The sequence below is a fragment of the Ipomoea triloba genome, chromosome 14 (assembly GCF_003576645.1).
Source record: "Ipomoea triloba cultivar NCNSP0323 chromosome 14, ASM357664v1".
Classification (NCBI taxonomy): Eukaryota; Viridiplantae; Streptophyta; class Magnoliopsida; order Solanales; family Convolvulaceae; genus Ipomoea; species Ipomoea triloba.
The window spans coordinates 21399655-21423325 of NC_044929.1; the positions used below are offsets into that span (position 1 = coordinate 21399655).

General features: G+C 34.2%; 4 protein-coding genes across 6 annotated transcripts; 2 read left to right on the plus strand and 2 right to left on the minus strand.

Moving 5' to 3' along the window:
* Window positions 1-6491: 6491 nt before the first annotated feature.
* Window positions 6492-10492, plus strand: LOC116004222 (oligoribonuclease). The gene is made up of 9 exons (XM_031244184.1): window positions 6492-6638; window positions 7078-7238; window positions 7502-7612; window positions 8050-8126; window positions 8666-8747; window positions 8896-8951; window positions 9648-9734; window positions 9916-10006; window positions 10104-10492. The coding sequence occupies exons 2-9, from the start codon at window positions 7151-7153 to the stop codon at window positions 10223-10225; spliced, it is 714 nt and encodes a 237-aa protein (XP_031100044.1). The 5' UTR covers window positions 6492-6638; window positions 7078-7150; the 3' UTR covers window positions 10226-10492.
* Window positions 10493-10584: 92 nt separating this feature from the next.
* LOC116004223 lies at window positions 10585-14135 on the minus strand. 2 transcript variants are annotated; one of them, XM_031244186.1, is made up of 7 exons: window positions 13976-14135; window positions 13757-13892; window positions 13624-13658; window positions 12670-12801; window positions 11818-11868; window positions 11454-11515; window positions 10585-10837 (listed from the first exon to the last, which is right to left on the minus strand). In XM_031244186.1, exons 2-7 carry the CDS (start codon window positions 13834-13836, stop codon window positions 10739-10741), a joined length of 459 nt encoding a protein of 152 aa, XP_031100046.1. In that variant the 5' UTR covers window positions 13837-13892; window positions 13976-14135; the 3' UTR covers window positions 10585-10738. The 2 variants fall into 2 exon arrangements, with proteins under 2 accessions (XP_031100046.1, XP_031100045.1); XM_031244185.1 differs by having other exon boundaries at window positions 12598-12801.
* A 1639-nt stretch (window positions 14136-15774) lies between these two features.
* Window positions 15775-18205, plus strand: LOC116004221 (RPA-interacting protein B). 2 transcript variants are annotated; one of them, XM_031244181.1, is made up of 6 exons: window positions 15775-15970; window positions 16062-16148; window positions 16350-16572; window positions 16800-16891; window positions 17231-17338; window positions 18025-18205. In XM_031244181.1, exons 1-6 carry the CDS (start codon window positions 15881-15883, stop codon window positions 18184-18186), a joined length of 762 nt encoding a protein of 253 aa, XP_031100041.1. In that variant the 5' UTR covers window positions 15775-15880; the 3' UTR covers window positions 18187-18205. The 2 variants fall into 2 exon arrangements, with proteins under 2 accessions (XP_031100041.1, XP_031100042.1); XM_031244182.1 differs by having other exon boundaries at window positions 15787-15970; window positions 16067-16148.
* A 424-nt stretch (window positions 18206-18629) lies between these two features.
* Window positions 18630-22220, minus strand: LOC116004303 (cytochrome b561 and DOMON domain-containing protein At3g07570). Its single transcript, XM_031244286.1, has 4 exons — window positions 21947-22220; window positions 21025-21427; window positions 19055-19338; window positions 18630-18977 (listed from the first exon to the last, which is right to left on the minus strand). The coding sequence occupies exons 1-4, from the start codon at window positions 22142-22144 to the stop codon at window positions 18744-18746; spliced, it is 1119 nt and encodes a 372-aa protein (XP_031100146.1). The 5' UTR covers window positions 22145-22220; the 3' UTR covers window positions 18630-18743.
* Window positions 22221-23671: the final 1451 nt, after the last annotated feature.

The following is a 23671-nucleotide window of genomic DNA, read 5'->3' on the forward strand; positions in this document are numbered from 1 at the left end:
CCATACTCACATGGTCTACTACCTGAACAACCGATTATCAAAAATGACTATTTTTTCTAATATTTGAATTAATTTTGCAATGGAGTTGTAATCATTCAATTGAATTCATTTTGTATTCAGTTGAAAACGTGCAGAATAAACAAAGTTTCAATTTAAAAAGAATAATATCTCTCAAGAGAACAACCAAAATATAATACTCTGTATCTTTTTGGGGCAATTCAAATGATAAGTCGATAAGATACAGGTTTAAGTCGAAGAACACTGAAAAAGGAAAATAACAGCAAATTATTGGGAATCAACAAGTTATAGTGCAGACGTAAAAAGTTAAACGTGCAGCAAGAAGTTCCAACTTCTTGTATGTGCATGGGCAGGTGTTCCAATTTCCCAAACAGGCTCATAGGCTATGACAATTTTAGACGACCAATCTGATACCGGCTCTGCAACATCAGAGAACAAAAACAAAAAACATATTTACTTAAGGAATTCAAGGCAGCTTGAAACAATATCAACATACCGATTATGGTGTCTTGTATGAAGCAGAGAGAGGTTGATGTCCTTCCACACGATGCAACGACGAACGAGGGTGACCGACGACGACGTGGATGGGGGAGGCAGTGAGAAAACCAAGCTGGAAGGAGGTGGAGACAGGCGCAAACGGCGTGGACGGCTTTGAGTTTACCTGCGAGTTTTCTCAGGTCGTTTTTGTTGTGGTTTCCTTTCAAAAGAGAGATGTGAGAGATCAAAGATCTGAATGTCTTGATTCTTCTACATCCTTTTTCAAGAATGAATAGCCAGAGAGGAAAAAAAACTAATTAAAAATCCTCATGGATGTGTCGGCTGCTCCTTTTTTTACCTCCACTAATTTTTGGCTCCTTCTCAATCACAAAACATATTTAATTCCCTATTTTTTCTTTTCTTGAGTTTTTTTTTAAGTTCTTTTTTTGAGTTAATTCCCTATTCTTCCTATTCCTCCACTTTTGCTATCTTTTTACTTCACTAACTTTTGGCTCCTTCTCAATCACAAAACATATTTATTTCCCTATTCCTTATTCCTTCACTTTTGCTATCTTTTAAGAGCAAACAAACAGAAATTCCCACTAATTCCCACTAAACACAGTCTTCAATTTCAATGGATATATAAATATAATAAAGCCACATACCCAACTTGATCCACAAACTCTTTTCATCTAATCAGTCGGAATTTAAAATGCGACCAACTGCGAAGCACCGTAAAGTTTAAAATAATAATTTCATGTTGCAAGGAACAACTAATATTACACATAGTACAGCAAATTCCTCCGAAAAAGTCTTGGGCAAATTATAAGTGGCTCTTTATATATACTATAGTTATTATAATATTATAGTATATAAGATAAGATACAACAAATAATATTGTAAAAATTTTTAATATTAATAATACCATACATACTAATAATAATAATAATAATAATAATCTATACTATTAATAAAAACAATATCCTCAATTTTAACTTCCCGCCCAAAACAGATCTATAATATTATGGTTTGCGTAATATTGTAAAATATAGTAATACAATTCCTATCCCTAATACAATTGTAATTAAAATAGAATTTCTAATAAAATATATTCTTCCCTACGTTCCTATTCGTAATACAATTCTAGACTAGAATTACTAATGGTAGTAATTCAATATATATATTTCTCTGCAATGCAATCTATACTATTAATAAAAACAATATCCTCAGTTTTAACTTCCCGCCCAAAACAGACCTATAATATTATGGTTTGCGTAATATTGTAAAATATGGTACTCCGTAATACAATTCCTATCCCTAATACAATTGTAAATTAAAATAGAATTCCTAATAAAATATATTATTCCCTACGTTCATATTCGTAATACAATTCTAGACTAGAATTACTAATGGTAATAATTCAGTATATATATTTCTCTGAAATGCAATCTATACTATTAATAAAAACAATATCCTCAGTTTTAACTTCTCGCCCAAAACAGATCTATAATTTTATGGTTTGCGTAATATTGTAAAATATGGTAATACAATTCCTATCCCTAATACAATTGTAATTAAAATAGAATTTCTAATAAAATATATTCTTCCCTACGTTCCTATTCGTAATACAATTCTAGACTAGAATTACTAATGGTAGTAATTCAGTATATATATTTCTCTGCAATGCAATCTATACTATTAATAAAAACAATATCCTCAGTTTTAACTTCCCGCCCAAAACAGACCTATAATATTATGGTTGCGTAATATTGTAAAATATGGTACTCCCTCTGTCCCATTTTACCTGTCCTATTTACTATTCATTGGTCAAACCAACTCCTTCTTCATTGCTTATTTTCTTTTGTAAGTTTTTATTATTTTTAAATTTAATTTTTTGTGTTTAATAGTACTTTTAATGTAGTTTCTAAATATATAAATTTTATATATTAATGCTAAACTTAATATTATGAAAAATTGGATTAAAAAGAACTACAGTCAAGCCTCGTTAAACGAATCAGACATCCAAAATGGGACGGAGGTAGTAATACAATTCCTATCCTTAATACAATTGTAAATTAAAATAGTATTCCTAATACAATATATTCTTTACTACGTTCATATTCGTAATACAATTCTAGACTAGAATTACTAATGGTAATAATTCAGTATATATATTTCTCTGAAATGCAATCTATACTATTAATAAAAACAATATCCTCAGTTTTAACTTCTCGCCCAAAACATATCTATAATATTATGGTTTACGTAATATTGTAAAATATGGTAATACAATTCCTATTCCTAATACAATTGTAATTAAAATAGAATTTCTAATAAAATATATTCTTCCTTACGTTCTTATTCGTAATACAATTCTAGACTAGAATTACTAATGGTAGTAATTCAATATATATATTTTTCTGCAATGCAATCTATACTATTAATAAAAATAATATCCTCAATTTTAACTTACCGCCCAAAACAGATCTATAATATTATGGTTTGCGTAATATTGTAAAATATGGTAATACAATTCATATCCCTAATACAATTGTAAATTAAAATAGAATTCCTAATAAAATATATTCTTCCCTATGTTCCTATTCGTAATACAATTCTAGACTAGAATTACTAATGGTAGTAATTCAGTATATATATTTCTCTGCAATGCAATCTATACTATTAATAAAAACAATATCCTCAGTTTTAACTTCCCGCCCAAAACAGACCGATAGTATTATGGTATGGTTTGCGTAATATTGTAAAAAATATGAAAATTTTGCATAATTCAACCCGCAAGGCCAACCAATTTTCTGAACGGCATTCGTGCATGCAGGTGTCGGCGCACGAGTCAAGCCTTTTTAAGTTCATTTTGGGATTTCATTTGCCCCCCCTGCGCGCGAGAGAGAGCCTCTATGCTATACAATTCAATAAGCCTTAGAAAAACTCTTGTATAAGTAGTGGTGCAAATCACTTCTCAAACCAATGTGAGACAAAAGTTACTTGAAAGGTTTTTCTCTATATTTTTCTAACTCAAATGGGTCAACTTTGAGAACCAATTTCTCATTCACCCATTATCAGTTTTGAGCGTACAATATATCAATCTTTTCGTCTAACTACGAAGAACACGAATCCACTTTGACCCGACCCAAATCGAAAGTGGACCCCACATATATTTGTACCACAATATTGCCAGTAAAATGCCATTTTATGCTAATTTTTTTCCAACAGTTATTTGTCCAGAGAATATCAACGTGTTGAAGGAAGAAGATGATATATAGTGAAGGGCAATATAATCTTCACTATATATCATCTTCTTCCTCCAACACAACGCTCTACGGTCAACCAACAATTACTCAACTGATTATCCCATTACTCCCATGTAAATTTTTCTCTAATATAGTTATACTTACTGAATATCAAAATATAAGTGTACCTCAAGATCTTGCAATAACTAACCGACAAGTAATTAAATTAATGAATATGATGCAATAATGTAAATTATCTACCTATTGCATTTATACACTTATTTTAGAACACTGAATTTTTGTGATATTTGTTGCATGCAAGGAAGACTCATACTATAATTGCATTTATACACTTATTCATGCTCATATTCGATGTTATAATTTATATAATTGTATATCGATTCAAATATTTCTTAAAATATTATAACAAATTCATTCCGTGCAACGCACGGGTGAAAATACTAGTAATAATAATAATAATAATATTATTATTATTATTATTATTATTATTATTATTATTATTATTTTGTTTTATGGAGCCATGTGTCATGTTGTATTTTTTTTTCTCCTTGAGAATTAAAAAGATGAATGGGGAGGTGGGAACAACAAGAAAAAGTTGGAAGTTCTTGTTTTATCCATTTGTATCTTTTACTCTTGAAGAGGATAAGAACCAAAAAAAAAAGAGGAAATTTTTTAAACAAAAATCAGGAATTTATGGGAACAAATCAATCACCAATACGGGCATGTAATTCTACTTGGAACATCCATACCTCCATTGTCACTGTAACCTCAACTCCAGGCAGCAGCAACAGGCCTAGACCTCCGCAGCAGCCAACATCACCGCAGCCTCAATCTCCGCCGTAGCCCGTAGTCACCAGAACTATCGCTCAACCATCATCATCGGCTTAGCCGCCAACCGATCACCACCGCCGAGCGCCTTCTTCCCTGCTGTAGACACGGCCGCCGCTGTCGCAGTACGAAGCCGCCATTTTTTCTTTCCAATTCAGTAGATCCGAACCACATTAGTAAAGCCAATATTCAATATGAAATGGTTTTGCTGCGTGAAAATTTAGCCATTTAAAAACTGCATGGAATCAGATTCCACTACAAATAGATTTGAATTCAATTTAAATTACCAGTAGGACCACGCATGAATTGTTTGTCAGCCATTGAAGATCCCACTGAAGGGAACGCCCGTACCGGAAAAAAAAATGTTGCAACGGAAGTAGCACCACCGTCAAACTACCAAAACCTCCCGGAGTACAGCACTCGAATTGAATATCAAATTTGATAATAAAGTCCAAAAAAATACGAACAGAAAATGCCTACTAAAATGATCGGAAAACTCTTTAACTCCAAGACACCATTTCAGTACAGCATGAGTCCCAAAAAGGGCCAGCAAATTAGATGGCGAACACATAAATTAAATATTTACTCTCGCGGCCACATGCCGTGACCGTCAGTATGCGTCGCCAAGGTACTCAAACCCATGAGCCTGTAGATATATCACGAACCCTGAAACGGTAGATACGTGACAAAACTGAGTGTGATGAAGAATAGAGATAAAATTCTAACCTTTCATCTTCTGGCGGATGAGGAGCAGTTACAGATCTTAAGAGAGGCCACGACTTTCTTCTTCGATCTGGCAGCGTGGGATCTGAAATAAAAAATGGGGTGAAGAGGGTGAGAGGGTCGAATGGAATTGGAATGCTGGAGAAAGAAGATAAGAAATGAATAATTGGTTTTCATTTGTTCGCATTCCAACTAATCCACCACTTTAGTGAAAAGATGGATAATACAAAAAAAAAATATATAACTGTTTTTTTTGAACGCAAATATATAATTGTTTTCATTATTCATTGTCGTATGAGTGGTGTTGACGCTTTCCCACTATCTTTTGTTTGGTTTTGTTTATTATTTCAAAGCATTATTGTGTTGCCCACTTGCGTCCTTATTGGTATGTATGGATAGCAGTCATGTATATAATATTCAAAGTAGACCCAAGTGAATAGTGTTAGAATTCTCATTCAGCAACCTGAATTCGGACAACCGATCATCGGTAGGGGCAAAATAGACCCTTCTATTTGCAAAGAACAACAACTAATGTACAATGTACAAAAAAAGCCGCCTAAAAAAGTCTTGGGCAAAAATAAGGTGGCTCTTTATATTATTTTAAGATATAATATTTGTATATATATTACAATTGAATTCTTAAGCTAACCAATTTCATGCAATTTGTCCAATTTACAAGTTTTTCTAGTTTATAAAAGGTTACTCAAATTTAAAATAATTTTTTTAAAGCTTTGTTTCCGATCAGAGGCGAAGAAACCTTCTTCGTCTCCAGCCAAGGAGGCAAAGGTATCTTTATCTCTGGCCATGGAGATGAAGTCATCTCCACGGCTGGAGGCGAAGCTAATATTATATATATATATATTTTGAAAGATTATATAATTATATAATTATTTTTTTAAAAATATTTTAAATTTGAGTGATATGTTCAGAAATTGAAAAATCGATAATTTTTTTTAGGTTAATGACTTAATTGCATTATTGATGATCTATTTGATCTTTACTCCCATATATAAATTAATTACAAAAGTTAAGATGGAAATTTTGTAGGGAACTATATCATTATTTGTATTTTAAAAATAAAGTGTACACTATTTTTTCTCTATTATTTGTTTTTTTATTGCCTTTTTATTGCATCGTCTTTCTATTTACCCGACCAGAACTTTCGTAAACGATAGAAATGGGCCGAAAAATCCGGCAAAAGTAAAACCGACTCACTAATTGTAGTACAGTATAAAACAGAAATTATCTGTCCAAAGATTCGAAGCATTCGACACTTCCGGCTCCGCTGCATCTCTCCTCCGACGGCTTGGCTGGTGCTTGCAGGTAAGCGCTCAACCTCTCATTAACCTAAGCATATGCGTATTTACACTTTTTGTATAGATTCAGTGTATGTTGTACTGTAAATAATGTAGAAGTATCGAGTTTTCTCCGTTTTAGTCTACTTCAATTCGATTGATTGCATAAGCACGGTGTGGTCCGATTGTTGATCAGCTATGAACTGTGGAATTGCTCGAAATGAAGAAGTAGATTAGTGAAACGGCAGTGATTTTTCTATTAACATTTTTTGGAGCTACTGTGTTATTGAATTCTCTGCTAGTAAAGATCAAATAAGAAATGAGTTCATCTTTTTGTTGAATTTTTTTTTTTTAATGTTTTTGCACTTCATGCTACGTGTTTTGATTGTGCCATATGGTTGGCAACTGGTATGGTTATAACCTATAGAGAAGAGAATAACTGGTATTCATGTTTTCTCCTAAATAAGGTATTGAAGAGTCAGTGGTGATCTCGTGGATGTGAATTATCGGGGAGCTTAATGTTCAGCTACTGCTTTGAAGATGAATGAACTCGCTAATACCTTTTCGTTGCTGAATTTGGATGTTGCTGATAGTCAAGAGGATACAGCAGTAGTGTCCAAAGAAAATGGTGAGGATTCAATGGAATACGTTGAAAAGAAGTTCTATATCTAGTTCATCACTCATGCTATGTTGGTCTTTTTAAATTGCAAATATCAAAACCTACATGTTTCAATGAACAGGATTTGAGAGGGGGCAGCTTTTTTGCTATAGCTTTGAACTCCTAAACCTTAATCCTTACATACTTCTTGAAAAAGAAAACGTTGAGTTTTTGCTGCTGCTTTATTTTTACTTATAGTAATTGTCCAACAATAGAAATTGTGAATGATACAGGAAAAGAAAATAAAGAAGAAAACTGCTCAGGAGAGGTGACAAAGCTAAAAGATGATGATAGCGGTGAGGAGTACAAGTTGCCGCTTGTATGGATTGACCTTGAAATGACTGGTAATGATTGATCTATGAAGTGCTTACTCAAGTTTTTTATCTATTAGTACACAGCAACTGACCTTTGTCTCCGTTAAAATTGCTAAAAACTCACTTGGTGTTGCTAGGCCTTTTTACTCCATTATTAGGAGTTAGGACTTGCACTGAACACCATTGAGACACTGATCTATAACTTCTGAAATTAAGTCTTTTATAATCCAAGTTACAATTTTCTATTACATAGAGAACCAAGTAACTGTAGTTAATCATGAGCAGTTTTGCTCAATTAATTGCTGGTCTAGAAGAAACCAAAAACATTTTTCATATAAAGAATTCACTCCATTGCTTAATCTTCTTTCATTCTCACTTTTAAACGATGAATATTTATGGCTGAAGTCAAATTTTGTCTGTGTATCATCACTGTATCTCTCAACTCAGGATTGTTTTTGGCTGTGTAGGTTTGAATGTTGAAGTAGATAGGATATTGGAGATTGCTTGTGTGATCACTAATGGACAGTTAACCAAATCAATTGAGGTAATTTATGGAATTCTCTCATCTTTCTACCCTCCTCTTTTTACAGCTTTTTCTACTATTTGATTTGACAGAGTTGTCATGATCATATTTGGAGAGTATTTTTAATATCTAATGTTTGGACTTTGGAGTTTATATTTACACCTCAAAGATTTGGGGAAAACTGAATGTAAGCTACTTATTTGTAACTTATCACTTTGTCAGTGAGAACCTTATTAATAGTATAGCTTTAGTTATTGGACAGAGACATTCCTTTCCTTATCGTCATGCAGCATCATCTCAATTGGATAAGTTAATTCTTACCATTCTGTTCTTTTCTAGATACTTGCCTAGTACTGTTTCTTTAAGAACCCTGTTTTATGCCCATTGCATCAAAGGTGTTCTACTTTACACAAATTAAGTCATGGACCATGGCCTGCTTCACTTCATGCACCTTTATGATGCAGCATGGTATGAATGGTGATATGGCACATAGCACTCTATGCAGAGGGCCATAGTATACCAATGGTCTTCAATGAACTAATGATATTCTACAAAAACAGGGACCTGATTTGGTCATTCATCAACCAAAGGAGTGTCTAGATAATATGGGAGAATGGTGTCAAGAGCATCATGCAGCAAGTGGTAAGCAGCTTGACCCATCATGCCTGTATTTCTATTAGTCATATGCATCCCCTATTAATGAACAGATCTTTTCACTAACTTTAATTATTTTGGGTTTTATTGTAACATATAAGCATGGATGAAACTTAAGTTGCTTAATGTAATGTAGGTCTGACTGAAAAGGTGCTTGAAAGTACAATCACTGTTAAAGATGCTGAGAATCAGGTACATATTGCCTCATAGAGCATCATGCTCACAAGCTATATTGATTCCTTTACACGACATTAATATCATAAGAAATGAACATTTTGGATTCTGATGGTTCATCCCCCACTCCCTAACCCCAAAAGAACTGCTATGTGAGGTTGCTTGAAGATTGACCATCCACTGATTGGAGATGGTGCTTTTTGGTTCTTGTGCACTTTAGTTTCTGAATATTGTTCCTAATCTCTATTCAATTATGCTTCAATACTGTTCCAAGCCATTGTTTTCATGCCAAGTTGGTGTCCTCTAGAAGAACACCTCCATAAATTGGCATATGCAACTAATTGTTGGTGAAGACACACTAGTTCCTTTTTTGGTTAATCATTATAAAATAGCCGTGGACACAACAAAAAAAAAAAAAAAAANAAAAAAAAAAGAAGTTTTGAATCAACTTTTTGTAATTCACATAATTTATTGTTCTTCTTTAAAAGAAATTCCCTTTAACACACACACGGTCTATACTTTGTTAATGATTATCTGTTTGCTTTTATGCGGGCTTTTGCCACTTTTGGTCCCCAATATTTCTAGTTTGCCAGTCTTACCCCTTTGTAAACATAAGAGCTGATAACTAGGCAATTTTGAACTAAAGGGGCAAGACCGGCAAACTGGAAATACTGGGGGACTAAAAAAAGGGAAATACTCGCTTTTATGCCATAGGTTGTGGAATTTGTGAAGAGAAATGTTGGCACTTATTCACCCCTCCTTGCTGGGAATTCAGTTTATGTTGATTTCATCTTCTTGAAGGTATAGGAGAACTTTGTACTATCTAATGCTACCTATTTGGAATGATAGATTTGCAAATCAATAGTTGTTTATGGCATATGAGTCTTGGTTCCAAGCATAAGCTTTTGGATATATGGCAGTTTAAGCTATAAATGGATTTCCAATTTGGATATCTAATTTCTTTTTTCTTCTTTGGTGGCAGAAGTACATGCCCGATCTGGCTAGTCTTTTCTCTCATGTACTTGTTGATGTCAGTAGTGTCAAGGCATTATGCCTTCGGTGGTACCCCAGAGGTGAATTACTACTATTCTTGCCTTAAAGTAAATGCCATGTTCATGAATAAGTACTTGTTATTGCAAGAGTGATTTATGCTGTTGCTCTCCCTTACAGATAACAAAAAGGCTCCTCGAAAGGAAAACAAGCATAGAGCTATGGATGACATTAAGGAGAGCATAGCAGAACTCAAATACTACAAGGAGCACATTTTTAAAGCCTCCAAGTCTAGGAGGTAATTAACTAATTATGTAAGGTTACCATCTATGCAATGGCGAAAGAACGTATGGTATCGTGCGATGTCCCTTCTCAGAAATATGGTATTCCCTTCCCTGTATAGTGGTACAGACGTCTTCACATCGACCTCTCTATAGCCGATCGTGCTACTATGCTTTGCTGTGGCAATTGTACAAGACATAACATCATTTCCCTGATATGCTGTAGTATTTGTGCTGGTTGCTGCCAACATTTGCTTTGCTAAATTATGAATTTCAGAATTTCACCAAGTGTATTGCATTTCAGTATTTCACAGACAGCGTGTAACTAAGACCAAGTTTGTTGTGAATTTAAACGAGGAGAAGAAAGCAGGCAGGAAACATAGTGGATAACTTAACTTGCAAACAAGCTTTGTTTTTCTCCCACATATTTAAAGTATAACAGGTGTCAAGGTTTGAGTACATTACAACAAATATCTAATTGCACATTATGAAGGATTCTGAAGCTGTCAAACTCGAGTTTCAAGCACTTATTTGTTACTTCGAACTGGGATTCGAGTTCTGCATAGCCTGCCAAAGTTCACTTAAGAAATCTTTTTGCAACCCGACAGAAGGCCCACTAGCTGTTTGTGACATCTGACAAAGGAAAGAATTCAGTGCTAGCAAATGAAAGTACTAAAAGCAATGCAATCAAATTCAGGGTGTATTTGGTTTGAACATGGGAATCAAATATTTGTAATTGGAATGAGTTTTGGTGAAAGTTTTTACATGTTTGGTGGTAGGGTGGATTGGAATGATTACAAATATTGATGTGTGATTATGTATAACCCTATAATTAGAATAAATATTTTTTTGAAAAAGTAAATATTTTAAAAATACAAAAGTAAAAAATAAAGACAAATGATCTTTTAAGAGTGGCGATGAGATGAGGAGGCAACGATGAGGAGTGATAAGGCTGAATTGATAAAATGATACAGTACATGATTTCAATTAAATAATGGGTTTTGCAATTATAAAGTTAATCAAATCCTATACCTGTGTTTTAAAAAGTTGTCAACCAAATGTGTATGATTTTCATACCATTCTTTGTGTTTAACCCCATGAAGAAAACCCGCCCTTAGTAAGGACAAAAGTATGAATGTCTAGTAGTCCAACGGTATAAAGGCATAAAGCAGAGAAATTAGACAAGTAACTCTATGAAAGAGGCCTTTCTCAAACTTTTCTTTTTGCTAGAAGTGTGGGGGCATCATACCTGATGGGGAAGCCTCCAAGGTGAGGGATTTGACGCATTTCTGGTGTACATAACTGGCCTTTCTGCGAAACCAAAAAGTTTGTAACTATAACAATAAAAGGACTAGACAGACTAATAGCAAACATGATACATATTTAGGCAGTACATTAGAATGAACAGCAAATACAAGAGGCGTTGATGCAAGATTTGGCAAGCCAGACACAATGTTGAACTGGTGAACATCCACTCAGTTAATAAATAGTTGTACCCCAAGGGAGTACCAAAAATGCAACATGCGTAGTCTTGCGTGTATGGAATGATGTGCATATACATGATTTCAATAAATAAATAAATAAAGTAATTAGACTGTTATTCCTCTACTCACCAGGTGAACCTTCAGGTAAATTATTATACAAATTCATGGCAGTTGTCCAGCCTGTATGACACAAGACACAACGAAAATTATTATCCTTAATTGTACATCCATATTGATTATACAACCAACAAGCATTGTTATAAAACTACCCATTTATGAAAGTCACCCAGCCTGTACAAACAGGATAAAATGAAAATCATTTTCCCTTTAATTTACATATATATCAATTATACAACCACAAAGCAAGATTAATAATAAAAACTAACCATTTCCACCAACAGTTGTTGACAGAAAATATATGGACCAGATAAGCTGGCTTTTATGAAATTATTTCCAAATCCAAAAAGTAAAGTTGGAATATTTTATTTGCCTCTTTTTCTTCCAAGTTCTGGAATAATAATATCATATATGTGCACATTGAACTTGAGAGTGAAATTTCACAACTAGGTTCTCAAGGACCGGTATTGAGACAAGGCTATAGCCTATAGTACAACAGAAATCAGTGGGTTGGAGGAAACAATTGTTAATTAGTGTACAGCACTACAGCAAATTCATATCAAGATTCATCTTATTGAGGTTAAGGTTATGAAGTGAAATGCTTTCTTTCAATATGTAGCTCAAAAACTAGCACAATAGAATAATTTTATTGAATTCAAACAACAAAATGATGATTGGACACTGCATTAACAAATGGAATTCAACAGATCAAATGAAGAAACAATTAAGAAAGTAACCAAAACATGAATAGCTGATGAATGGTTTAGAAATACAAATATAGTAGCCACTTACGTTCATTCAATAACTGATAAACATCACTGTTGCAACACCCATTTAATGGTATTATGTTAATGACAGATCCACCTGGGCGACGATTCTCATAAATGCGATTGCTACCACCAGCATCCCCATGATCTAAACTGGTGATATTTCTTGGTATGTTATTTTGGTTCTTCTCTCCATCACTAGCATAACTATTTGCTCTTTCAAGTCGATCTACAAAACCAAGTAATCAGAAAATGGTCAATGTGATCAGGCACATCCCCCTACTTGAATAAATTCCTAGTATATCTAAGTGGTTAACATAGAAACATAAATATTTTAGGAAAAGAATTGGAGTTTCACTAGGATGGTTTTGGGTGGATTGTGTGTAGAAAGGGATCATCATCCATGCTTCAAATACACCACTGTAGTATTATCTGGAAGACGGGCCATAGTAATTAGTAGGATCAATAGGATGAAAGCTTTAGTAATTCTCAAATGGTTTTTGAGCCAAGTCCTTAGTCCTTAGTAAAATAGGGTCTGTTCAGCCAAAAGGATTTTAAAGTAGGATGAACTGGTCAGCAGCTGATATACTAAAATCTTAATTTTTCTACTAAATAGCCAAACAATGACCACGAGATCCTTCCATGTCGGCCAACCTGAGTCACATTGCTAATAACTCACCATGTTTATCAATTGAATAATAATGTATGCAATTACATCAAAGAAACTTAAGGTCGTGCCATAATACAAGGTTTACCAATTTCAACCAATAGAGAAAAAATGAAAAATATCTCTAGCAATGAACAGTTCATTCTATTCTTTGACTTTTTTCTTTGCAAACTTGTCTAAATTGGATTTGTAGGGTTATAGAGTGCCAATGAGGCAGTGAAAACAAGGCATATAGAAAAAATTTCAACTTGATCATAAATAAAGGCTACAATTCATCAAAAGAGTAAAACTTGACTCCTAGAAAGAATCCGACTAAACATAAACATCATAATCGCAAATACAATTTTCTGTTTCCTATATGGTTATTGAGCTTCGGTTGCTTACCTACTCCAGATTTGCGCCTTCCAAGGGAGCGATTCCTGCATGAAAGGAAACAATCGTAAATCATTGAAAAAATATATATAAATTCAAACTCATAAATACATACATAGAAATCAAAATCCGCGTGATTTTTTACCTTTGGTTGGGAGGTGCATAGCGCTTCACAGTAGCAATGTTGGCGGTGGCTGTTGAATCGGTGGTAGGAGTTTCGACCATCTTTGCTTCTCTTCCAAAAAGTCCACCGGCCACCGCCACCTCCGTCGCCGCTGTAGCTGTGATAATAAACAAAACACAATCAATTACTACTACAACAAATACTTCTAGGTGAAATTGCATATGGAAGAGTTCACCGGACCTGTAGATCAGGCAACTTCCGCTTCCCGCCGATGCGCTCCGAGCCGGATTGAGAGAATGGGGGAAAAAAGGGTTAGGATTCGCCGATGCGGTGATATTTGATTTGCTCAAAGCCAATGATAAACACCCACGCGCTTTCCCGGAAATGTGAATCCACTTTCGGAGTATGAAGGACAGCTAAACATACCGGATTAGGTTTAGGCTCCGTTTGAGAGAAAGGCTATTTTTAACTATACAGTTAAGAAAATTAATGAGATTATAATATGGCATTTAATCATTTGAAAGAATGATAGAGATTATAGTAACTTGATTATTGAATTTATAATCGACTCCGATATTAATATAGTTAATTAGATTTATGTATGATTTTTTTTTGATCCCATAAGTATTTTTGTGTTGAGAGTTTGTTATATTTTCTCAAAATCTGTATGAAAGTTTACAATGAAATGCCAACAAATAGAATATTAATTTACAATATTCTTCTTTTGTTAGAGGATTATAACCAAATACTAACTAACAGTAAACTTTCTTCCTTGTAAACTTTTGATTTTGGGATGTTTATTTATTTATTTATTTATTTTAATCTAATACTCTTTTGGTGGATGATCACGATCAAATTTCCTCACAAAAACTTGCTTGAATTACTTTATACTCGTATGTTCTATTTTACTTGTCATATACTCTAACATAAACAATAATGTGACTTTTGGTTCGTAAAATACATTGTGAGTAATATATATATATATATATATATATATATATATACTAATAAGAGCAAAAAAAATAAAAAAAGGCCAATAATGGGTATAAAAAATGACGGTCAATCTATTTAATCAAATGGATGACTCAGATTGTTTAGATTTATATTTTCCCTTGAAATTTCATAATTTAATAGAAACTGCAGAGTATATCTATATAAAATAAAAATGAATATGTTATACACAGTGAGTTACTTTTTGGGCAAATTATGCTGTGGACCCAAGTCCACCTTGCAAAGTGGACCTGGGTCCAAAACTACGTCGTTTTTGTCTTTCTTTCTTTCTTTCTTCTTTTTTTTTTTAGTAAACATATAAAGTTGTCAAAAAATGTGTGAATGTAGAGGTTTCAAAGTGTGAATGTAAAGTATAGAAATCGTGAATGTAGATTTATGATTGTGTGAATGTAAGGTTGTCAAGAAATGTGTGAATGTGGAGGTTTCAAATTGTGAATATGGAGTATAGAAATCGTGAATGTAGAGTTATGCATGCGTGAATCTGTAATAGAGTTAAGAAGTTCTAGCAACTTGTAGCCTTGTAATGTGTGAATGTGGAGTTCTCAAGTTGTGAATGTGGAGTATAGGACCTGTGAATATAGAGTTTTGAATGTGTGAATGTGGAGTTTACAAATTGTGAATGTAGAGTATAGTGTATGTGAATGTAGAGTATAGTTACTAAACATATAATCCTATAATGTGTGAATGTGGAGTTCACAAATTGTGAATGTAGAGTATAGTGTATGTGAATGTAGATCCATGTCCACCTTGCAAGGTGGACCTAGGTCCACGGCATAACAACCCTACTTTTTGTGAAACGAGTACCATTTCTTCCATTTCTTTTCATTAATCAAAATAACGTTGTTTTGATACATGTCATGCATTGTGGATCATAGTAAAATTTGCAAATGTCAAGAGGGCCAACCACTCACTCAACCAGCGAATAAAATTGTGGGCTTTTGAGCCTAAGCAAATAAAAGTTGGGCTCGTGGGCCAACCGGCAAATAAAGATATGGGCTAAGATAGCTCCAATCCTTGAATTACCTAACCATACACTCGACCCGCCGGCGCCAGAATCCCCGCTGATCTCTCTCCCTCCCCATCCGCCGTAGTCCGTTGACGGAAAGAACAACTGGCAATTAGAATCGCCAAGGAATGGGTGGAGCTGAGAAAAAGAATGTCCACAATCGAGAATCTCTCAAAGCTCAAAGTTCGTTCAATAATTATCCCAAGTGGAAGCAAAAGGTTACTATAATCCTGTGATGTGTTACATGAACCTTTTATTTTATGTATATATGCTTGGAAATTATTGAAATAATGTTAATTGTGCTTGTAGCTCAGAGAAAATTGTTACACAAGGGTACAGGAGGATCGAACCCGCCTGCTCTGGAAATTGAGATCAACTCAGGCCAAAAACCACCAGGTTATTCAGGAAATATGCACTTTTACTTGCTGTTATTGCGATTCAATTGATTTTTTAATGGTTTTTTAAGGTTGAATTCATATGTTCTGTACTCACACTGTCAATCTTATGAGATTTTATGTATTCGGTTTGGTTGCCACGATCAGCATTCAGCAGTTTAGCAGCTCAATGTTGATGTTATGTATGTTTTTCTGGTTGTAGGAGATTGTCAATTCAACCTTCCGGGACATAGTATCTGATGAATTGCAAAAAATAAAGGTGTTGGTTGAGGACAATGGTACTTCTAAAATTGCCCCCGAGACTGATGAGATTATCTGGGAATATGATGGTCTTCACACAGCATATCAAGGTGATTGTGAGGAAATGTTGTTGGAAATGCAAAGGATATTTTATGAGGATCTTCGGGTGGAAGAAACGAGAAAAGGTAAATGCTATTACGTTCTCCCTGTTGTAGCGTGATAGTGTTGTTGTCTTCTAATGGAAGACCTACTATTCCAAGCATGTGTTGTATGTGAACTTTATGAAGCTTTAGTCTCTCCATTTTAGAGGGATGTGGAAGAGAACACCAAGGCTTATCCTGTCGTTCTTCTCGTATAATTACAATTTTCATAATCAACGTTTTGAGCTTAGATTTACTTTAGCTTCTTGCAGAACAAGAAAGATCTAGTACAAGTTGGGAAGATGAAGAAGATGATTTCCTAGCTCGTGCGGTCTATGATCACATGAATCTGAATGATGAGCAGGTATGTTGCCATAAGACATCTTAGATATATATCACAGATTCATTCTCATGTTTATCTGCAAATATAGCTTATTGTAAGATATGTGTGGAAGTGGATTTTTACCTAGATAGAATAGTTAAAGGGAAATATGGAAAAACATCTATGGCATATAGATAGTAAAAAGTCCATACAGTTGATCTTTTCTCTTATTTGTTGTTATTTGCTCGTTTGAGAGTGAGGTTTATTTTTTATTTATTGCTTCTGGAATAGAAAAGAGTTCATGTTTCCTAGATATCTGTCCTCTTCCTTTTGAGCAGCTTCTTTGAATGAAGTTTTAATTAACTCTGATACTTATAATAGGTTGCCAAGGAGGTTTGGTGTCCCATCTGCAAGCATGGAGAGTTGAAAGAAAACCGCCATCTAATTAGTTGCACTCAGTGTGGTGTTACACTTGACAGAGGCGACGAGGTTGTACTACCACTATTTCATTATTTTTGCATTGGATTATATTTGATAACTAAGCTTGCTTTAATGACTGAAGTAGAACAGCTTGTGTTTGTTTGTTTCAGTTATACTTAATTACGGTTGCCTGTTAAACTGTTTGGCATGATTTTTGTCTTTTTGGTACATAGGGTCACAAGTTTCAAGTCAGTCAAAAGTGATTGCAGTTTATCATTTTTTGAATAATACAATTATTAATTAATGACCATGCAAAAATCTCCTAAGTATGGAGTAACATAATATGCTGATAATCATTTGTCACTAAAGTCGTTATAAGCTAAGCTATAGGTTTCAGTGTTTCACATCAAGGGTTTGTAATCTGTAGGTTTACAGTAACTTGTCCGTATCAATATGTTCTTTTTTCCAACATTTCATACCCTTTGAATTTTTCTTTATTCCCTTTTTCTTTCCTGTTCCCCTCATTCCTCTGTGGTTCTGTTCCTTTTTAACATCATTCTTCTCATGTTCACGAACTATATATCAAAGCATCGTTAAATTTCATCTCAGCTATAGCTAGAATTTGTATACTCTCTCTGTTCACACTTGAACACAATCATCATTATCGTGATCATTTTGTTTGGCCCTTCCGCTCCCTTCTTGATCGTAGTTGAACTACCATCTCTGACTTGGTCTTCTCTGTGCAACCGTGACAGGTTAATCTGGAGGTACTCCAGAACAGGTTAGCTGAAGCTCATTCCGAGCATCTGGATAGAGGATGCAGATTAAAACCTGAATTCTGCGTTGAAACTAAATTCGGACTGTCTGCACTTTATATCAGGTGTGAGCCCTGCAAAACTTTTGAAATTGTAATTTAGTCGCTTCAATCCTTCTCATTATATCTCCCTATATATTCCTATGTGGGTGTTTGTTAAATAGTTGTTAGTTGATTGGGGTTAATGAGTTTGACTAGTTGATAACATTAGTTGGTTGTAAAAAGATGTTTGGTAAATTAGTAGTTAGCTGATAGTTGATTATATGCAAAATGACTTTTTCAAAAAGCTTACCAAAAAGCTACTCAATTTTAGCATTTTAAAGCAATAAGTTGTTACAAAACACTAATTAATCAAACACTTATACTGGTTTTTTAACCAAGTCAAACAGCTAATAATAATCAAATAAGCCAAAATTGGTTGATAAGCTAACTATGTTAGCAAACAGGGTGTGTTTAAATTTTAGTGTTTTTTTTTTGAAGACTGTTTTTCCCATTCTGGAGAGTGAATAGTATTTTCATGGATGATGCAATTAGGGATAAAAGAAAATCCTCATCAATCATCATAACATTAAAAGTAAAAAAAGAAATACAAATACAAAATTACAAATAATAATAATAATTAAAAAAAAAAAAAAGAAGTAAAGATTATACACAAAAGAACTAGTCTTTTCCAGTCCACATCCTAAGCTCAAGGATTGCAGCAATGAAGAACAGGACAACAAGGGCAATAGCAAAACCAGCATTCCAGGCAGTCCCTGCATCCCCCAAGTGGATTCCATAAAATATGTTTGCAATTGCAATAATCACCAAAATCCTCCCCACGTTGTGATGATACCAATTCCAATACTTCCTCACTTTGGCTTCCTTATTGGGTCGAACCAAAAGTGCAATCACCTACAAATTATACCAAACGGTTATACCCACAGTTTCATTATCAGTTCAACTTTTGAGTCGAGACAGAATACACAAACCTGTAAGCAACCGAGCGCGAGAATGAAGATCCCGAGGCCTTTGTGCGTATCGACATCCGTGCCTAGGCGGTTTTCCAATACCAAACCGCAAATCACACCTGCGAATCCTAAGATAAATGCTATGGTTTGGACAACGGTGTGAGAGTAAAACCATACTGGATCCCATTGCCTAAAGTAGCGAGCGACTATCATCCCAATCGGCACCAAAATTCCCCAACCAAACAAGTTCAACAACCCATGGGTCCTCCTTAGTGTTGCATACAAGGTTTTTGTTTCACTTTGACCTGTAACAACATAATAAACATAATAAGAATACAATTTTATCTTTATTCATGGAAAATTCTAGTGTCAATAGCCACCAGGAATAAGTTTTATAATATGTTTGGTTGCATCTAAGGGTGTGTAACGATTAGTTTCTGTCGATTTTTTAAGTATTCATTGAGCTCCCAACTATTAAGATAGTCATAATTAGCTGATAGAGTGATATAACTGAAAATTTTTAGTTTCATAGCTGATAACTGAACATTTCGATCAATTCAATTATTATGTGATCGGTTGACTCTATTGCTCATCCCTAGGATGCATTTGCACCTAGTAGTGTCCCTAACACTACCTAATACAACTAAATATACTATCGATACAAATCAACATGATAAGAACACTTTAAAATTTTCAATTCAAATCTTATAACATGGACAACAGTGACAACAACACTACGATGATTATCCAGTGTTTTTATTGAAATTCAAACTATTAAGCTAAGTTATTCTAATGTTATCAAATTAATAGATCATTTGTAAAAAAAGAAAATGTATATAAAATAAAGAATTTTTTATACTAGGTAGTTTAGTTGGCCGGCACTCAACTAACATATCGTTTTGTTTACTAAAGGCAGTTCACAAGTAGCTGTCATGGGCCCTACATGAGCACAGGGTCCACTTTTGTTAACATCTTAACTAACCCAACTTACTAAAAATATTATTATGTGTGTTGACAATTTCTATATCCACTAGCTTCTATACTTTAATAACAAGTAATGATGGTTGGATTATGCATAATCATGATTAAGCCACATGCAATCAAAATTAAATTGTACAAATGAACAGGCATGACTAGAATCTTTAATTCTAGCTATTATTTGTTTGCACCAACTGAACTGTTTATACTAATAAAAAAATTAATTATAAAGTAGCTATTCAAAATATTTAAATTGGTATAAATTTGAACAAAAATTTTCAGTTCACATATATAGTGTAAATTATCAAATTCGTACCTATATAAATCATTCAAATGTATTTCAGTTTTTCAAATTAAGAATAAATTTGAACAAAAATTTTCAGTTCACATATATAGTGTAAACTATCAAATTCGTACCTATTTAAATCATTCAAACGGACTACTTCATTCAAATTTATTCTTAATTTGAAAAACTGAAATAACTACAAATTCAATAGTTAATAATATTATTGGATGAAACTGAAAATTGATGATTAAAGTGATGAAATCACTATGGCCAAGAGTTCATTTCAGTGATTTGATCTAATGCATCTAATAGAAACATAGTTTTTAGAAAAAAATCTATCGTGCCCAATTAATACCCATGCTTTCTGCCCCAAGTATTATCATGCTTACCAACATGATTATATCAGGTACATTTAAACATCACTACAAATAATACTTTGATACAGTTATGCATGATTGTATCAAATACTCATAATGTGGTAAAGCCTTGAGTCTCTATGACTCATTGGTAGGAATGTATGACCAATCGTGGTCAAGGTATTGATCAACAATTTAAAATTTTAAGTTCTACTACATGTACTCTCTATTTTTATTTTATAATGTGATAATTGACGATTAATTATTTCTATTTTGTGAATCCCAATAAAAATATCAAAATCAGGGTGAGAGTGAGTAAAAGTTGTATAGTTATAAAATGTAGTATTAATATGTTACCCTGGGCGGCTGACCTGTGTTATAATCCAAAAGGGTAGAGATTTGGTCCTGGTGTTGGGTCAACCGGAAGGTGGAGGAGGACGGCAGCTGTCCGGCGGGTCCGACGGAGTAGATGAGGCGGTTGGACGGCATATCGGTGGTGATCTGGAAGGCGATATAGATTCTTGAATTCTCGGCGACAATGGAGGAATTCAAGCTCACTAATTGAAGGCTCCCCTCATCAGGCTGAACTTCCCCAGGAGATTGCCCGCCCAGAAAATACTTCTTCATCCTGGGGGTCCCATCGCTACCCACCCACCCCACTACCGCACTGGACCCCACCATCTTCCCGTTCGCCGAAAATCCCATACCTACGTACCCATTCTGGTTCGGCGCTGACAACACGAAGCTCCATACATTCGTATCTGTCTGCATATACTGCAAAACACACAACATACATCAAAATCATACACATATATTTTTTTTTTGAGTATCTTTACAATTTAGTATCTTTTCAGAACTACTTTCTCAATCTACTGAAGCACAAAGAGTCAATATCGACTCCACTGAAACTCTGACCTACCCCTTCCATAGAGTGCAACCGAGTGCTAATAAACCAAAATTTTTGACACGTATATATATATATATATATATATATATGACAAATAAGTGATTTAAAACTTTTAATTAAAACGAAACACAGAATAAGACAATGGGAGATTCTTAAACATCAAACTAGTGTTTGTGTGTGTTGAGCCTAATATATATAAATATAATGATAAATGTATATTAGTTCATAATGAGTCATTTGCGTTTGATATACTTCAGATGCATATGCAAGAGACGCAGATTGATTGAACAATCTGTGTTCGAAGTAACATCAGAGGCAGATTGTCCTTCTTTAAAAAAAAAATACAATTTGCCTCTGATACTATGTAGTTGAGATGAAATACATACTCGGAGGATGAAGCCATGGGTTTCCCAGACAGGAAGACAGTGGAAGGAAGTGGGTTCAAAGGGGAGTTGAGTTTTGAGGAGGAGATTGGAGTTGCAGGAATCTGTGGATTGAGAATTTACTTCTTTCAAGAACTGAGAACTATATAGCTGGAGGAAGAAGAAGAAGGAGGGAATGAGTTTGGAAGGTGGTGCCTTCATCTCTCTCTCTATCTCTCCCTGATCTTATTTCTCTCTCTAAATTGTGTTGAAGTGAGAAGGCAGCAAAGTGGGGAGAAGAGAGGATCAGAGATGGTTTATAGTTGAAGCTTTGAAGGGATATGATCATGCAGTTGACCAGATGGTTTAATATTTTTGTTTATGCGTGAAAAAAAAAAAAAAAAAAAAAAAAAAAAAACAGAAAAACCAATTCAATTTCGAGAGTCACACTAGCCACCAAAGAACTACATACAAAGACGTAAATTAATTTAAACTGATTATAATTGATCGTCTCAAAGTACAAAGGTTAATCGATAGTTTTTATTGAAATTAAATTTTCAAACTTTATAATTAACAAATTAACTGTTGATTAACTTGATTGAATCGGAGTTGTCTTATCTTTTTCTCTATTTATTCATGTGTTTAAATTTAGTCGTGGGATTGCAGTTCTGTAAGTGCGTGTACATTTGGAACATACTCGGTATATAACATCCTGTGATTACCAAGGAAGTGAAGTTATAAATTTTGTTCTGATTGATTAATTAGATGAGTTGTATGTTGAGATTCTCTTGGCCAACTTAATTGATGGGTGTGGATGATTAGACACTTTGATGTTTTCAATAATTTGATGTGAGAAAAGAGCATCATCAAACATTATTCTTAAATTGATCTATGGTAGAACATTTGTCTATTGTATTGACTTTAGTGGTTTAGTGTTGCACCCCCATGCATGATTTATTTTGCTTCATATTTACCCTAATCTCCAAAATTATTTTATAAAGAAATTTATGACTTAATACTTTTATAATCACTGTAATTGTTTTAAAATGGAATAAAAAATACGCTAGCATAGTAATAAAATAAAAAAGTTGATTTATTTTAAATAAATGTGGCAACACTTAATATTATCTTAAAAAAATCTGCAATACAATAAAGAAAGATACAATATAGTTAAAATACTCCGTAACATATATCAATGATTAACCTTACAATATAGACCATGGTTCACGGTATAATTTGTGAAACAAGAAAGCATCATAGCAGTGGCAAAGAGAATTTAATTTCAAACAGGCCATGATGAAGACGTGTAGTTGCACTCCAAATAAAATTATAGTTTTGAGATACTATATTGTATGTTTATCTATCTAAAATTCAAATAGAATTTACTAAGAATAAGATTTAAATGATTCATCTTGGTAATTGATAGTAAATATACTCCGGAACTGGTCGGATACACTCCAGATCCGGTCGGAAGGGGTTACGGTCGGGAGACCGGAAGGTCGGGATGACTGTGGTCAGCTCGGAGGTCACGAGCCGAACAGTGCCCCGACCCGTCCACAACGTGGCATGCCCACGACTGACACGTGCTCTTTCCTGCATGGGTGCGGGGTGGGGCGGACACATGTGCGCCACGTCCCCGCCATGCCGGAGGCCCGGCACCCGCACTTTTCTCCCTTATAAATAGCGCATTTATGAGGGGAGATGATCTTTTGGCTGTTTCTAGACTAAGACTTAAAGAGAGCTCGGACA

Excerpts from the sequence above, each read along its gene's own strand:
- LOC116004222 (XM_031244184.1), top strand. The coding sequence starts at position 7,151 with ATGAATGAACTCGCTAATACCTTTTCGTTGCTGAATTTGGATGTTGCT. Across the intron at positions 8,748-8,895 it reads AGAGCATCATGCAGCAAGTG|GTCTGACTGAAAAGGTGCTT; the intron begins GTAAGCAGCTTG and ends AATGTAATGTAG. Across the intron at positions 8,952-9,647 it reads TTAAAGATGCTGAGAATCAG|GTTGTGGAATTTGTGAAGAG; the intron begins GTACATATTGCC and ends TTTATGCCATAG.
- LOC116004223 (XM_031244185.1), bottom strand. The coding sequence starts at position 13,836 with ATGGTCGAAACTCCTACCACCGATTCAACAGCCACCGCCAACATTGCT. Across the intron at positions 12,802-13,623 it reads AAGGCGCAAATCTGGAGTAG|ATCGACTTGAAAGAGCAAAT; the intron begins GTAAGCAACCGA and ends TTGGTTTTGTAG. Across the intron at positions 10,838-11,453 it reads CTTGGAGGCTTCCCCATCAG|ATGTCACAAACAGCTAGTGG; the intron begins GTATGATGCCCC and ends TTCCTTTGTCAG.
- LOC116004221 (XM_031244181.1), top strand. The coding sequence starts at position 15,881 with ATGGGTGGAGCTGAGAAAAAGAATGTCCACAATCGAGAATCTCTCAAA. Across the intron at positions 16,573-16,799 it reads GGTGGAAGAAACGAGAAAAG|AACAAGAAAGATCTAGTACA; the intron begins GTAAATGCTATT and ends AGCTTCTTGCAG. Across the intron at positions 16,892-17,230 it reads TGAATCTGAATGATGAGCAG|GTTGCCAAGGAGGTTTGGTG; the intron begins GTATGTTGCCAT and ends TACTTATAATAG.
- LOC116004303 (XM_031244286.1), bottom strand. The coding sequence starts at position 22,144 with ATGAAGGCACCACCTTCCAAACTCATTCCCTCCTTCTTCTTCTTCCTC. Across the intron at positions 21,428-21,946 it reads CCCATGGCTTCATCCTCCGA|TATATGCAGACAGATACGAA; the intron begins GTATGTATTTCA and ends TGTGTTTTGCAG. Across the intron at positions 18,978-19,054 it reads TCGCGCTCGGTTGCTTACAG|GTGATTGCACTTTTGGTTCG; the intron begins GTTTGTGTATTC and ends TATAATTTGTAG.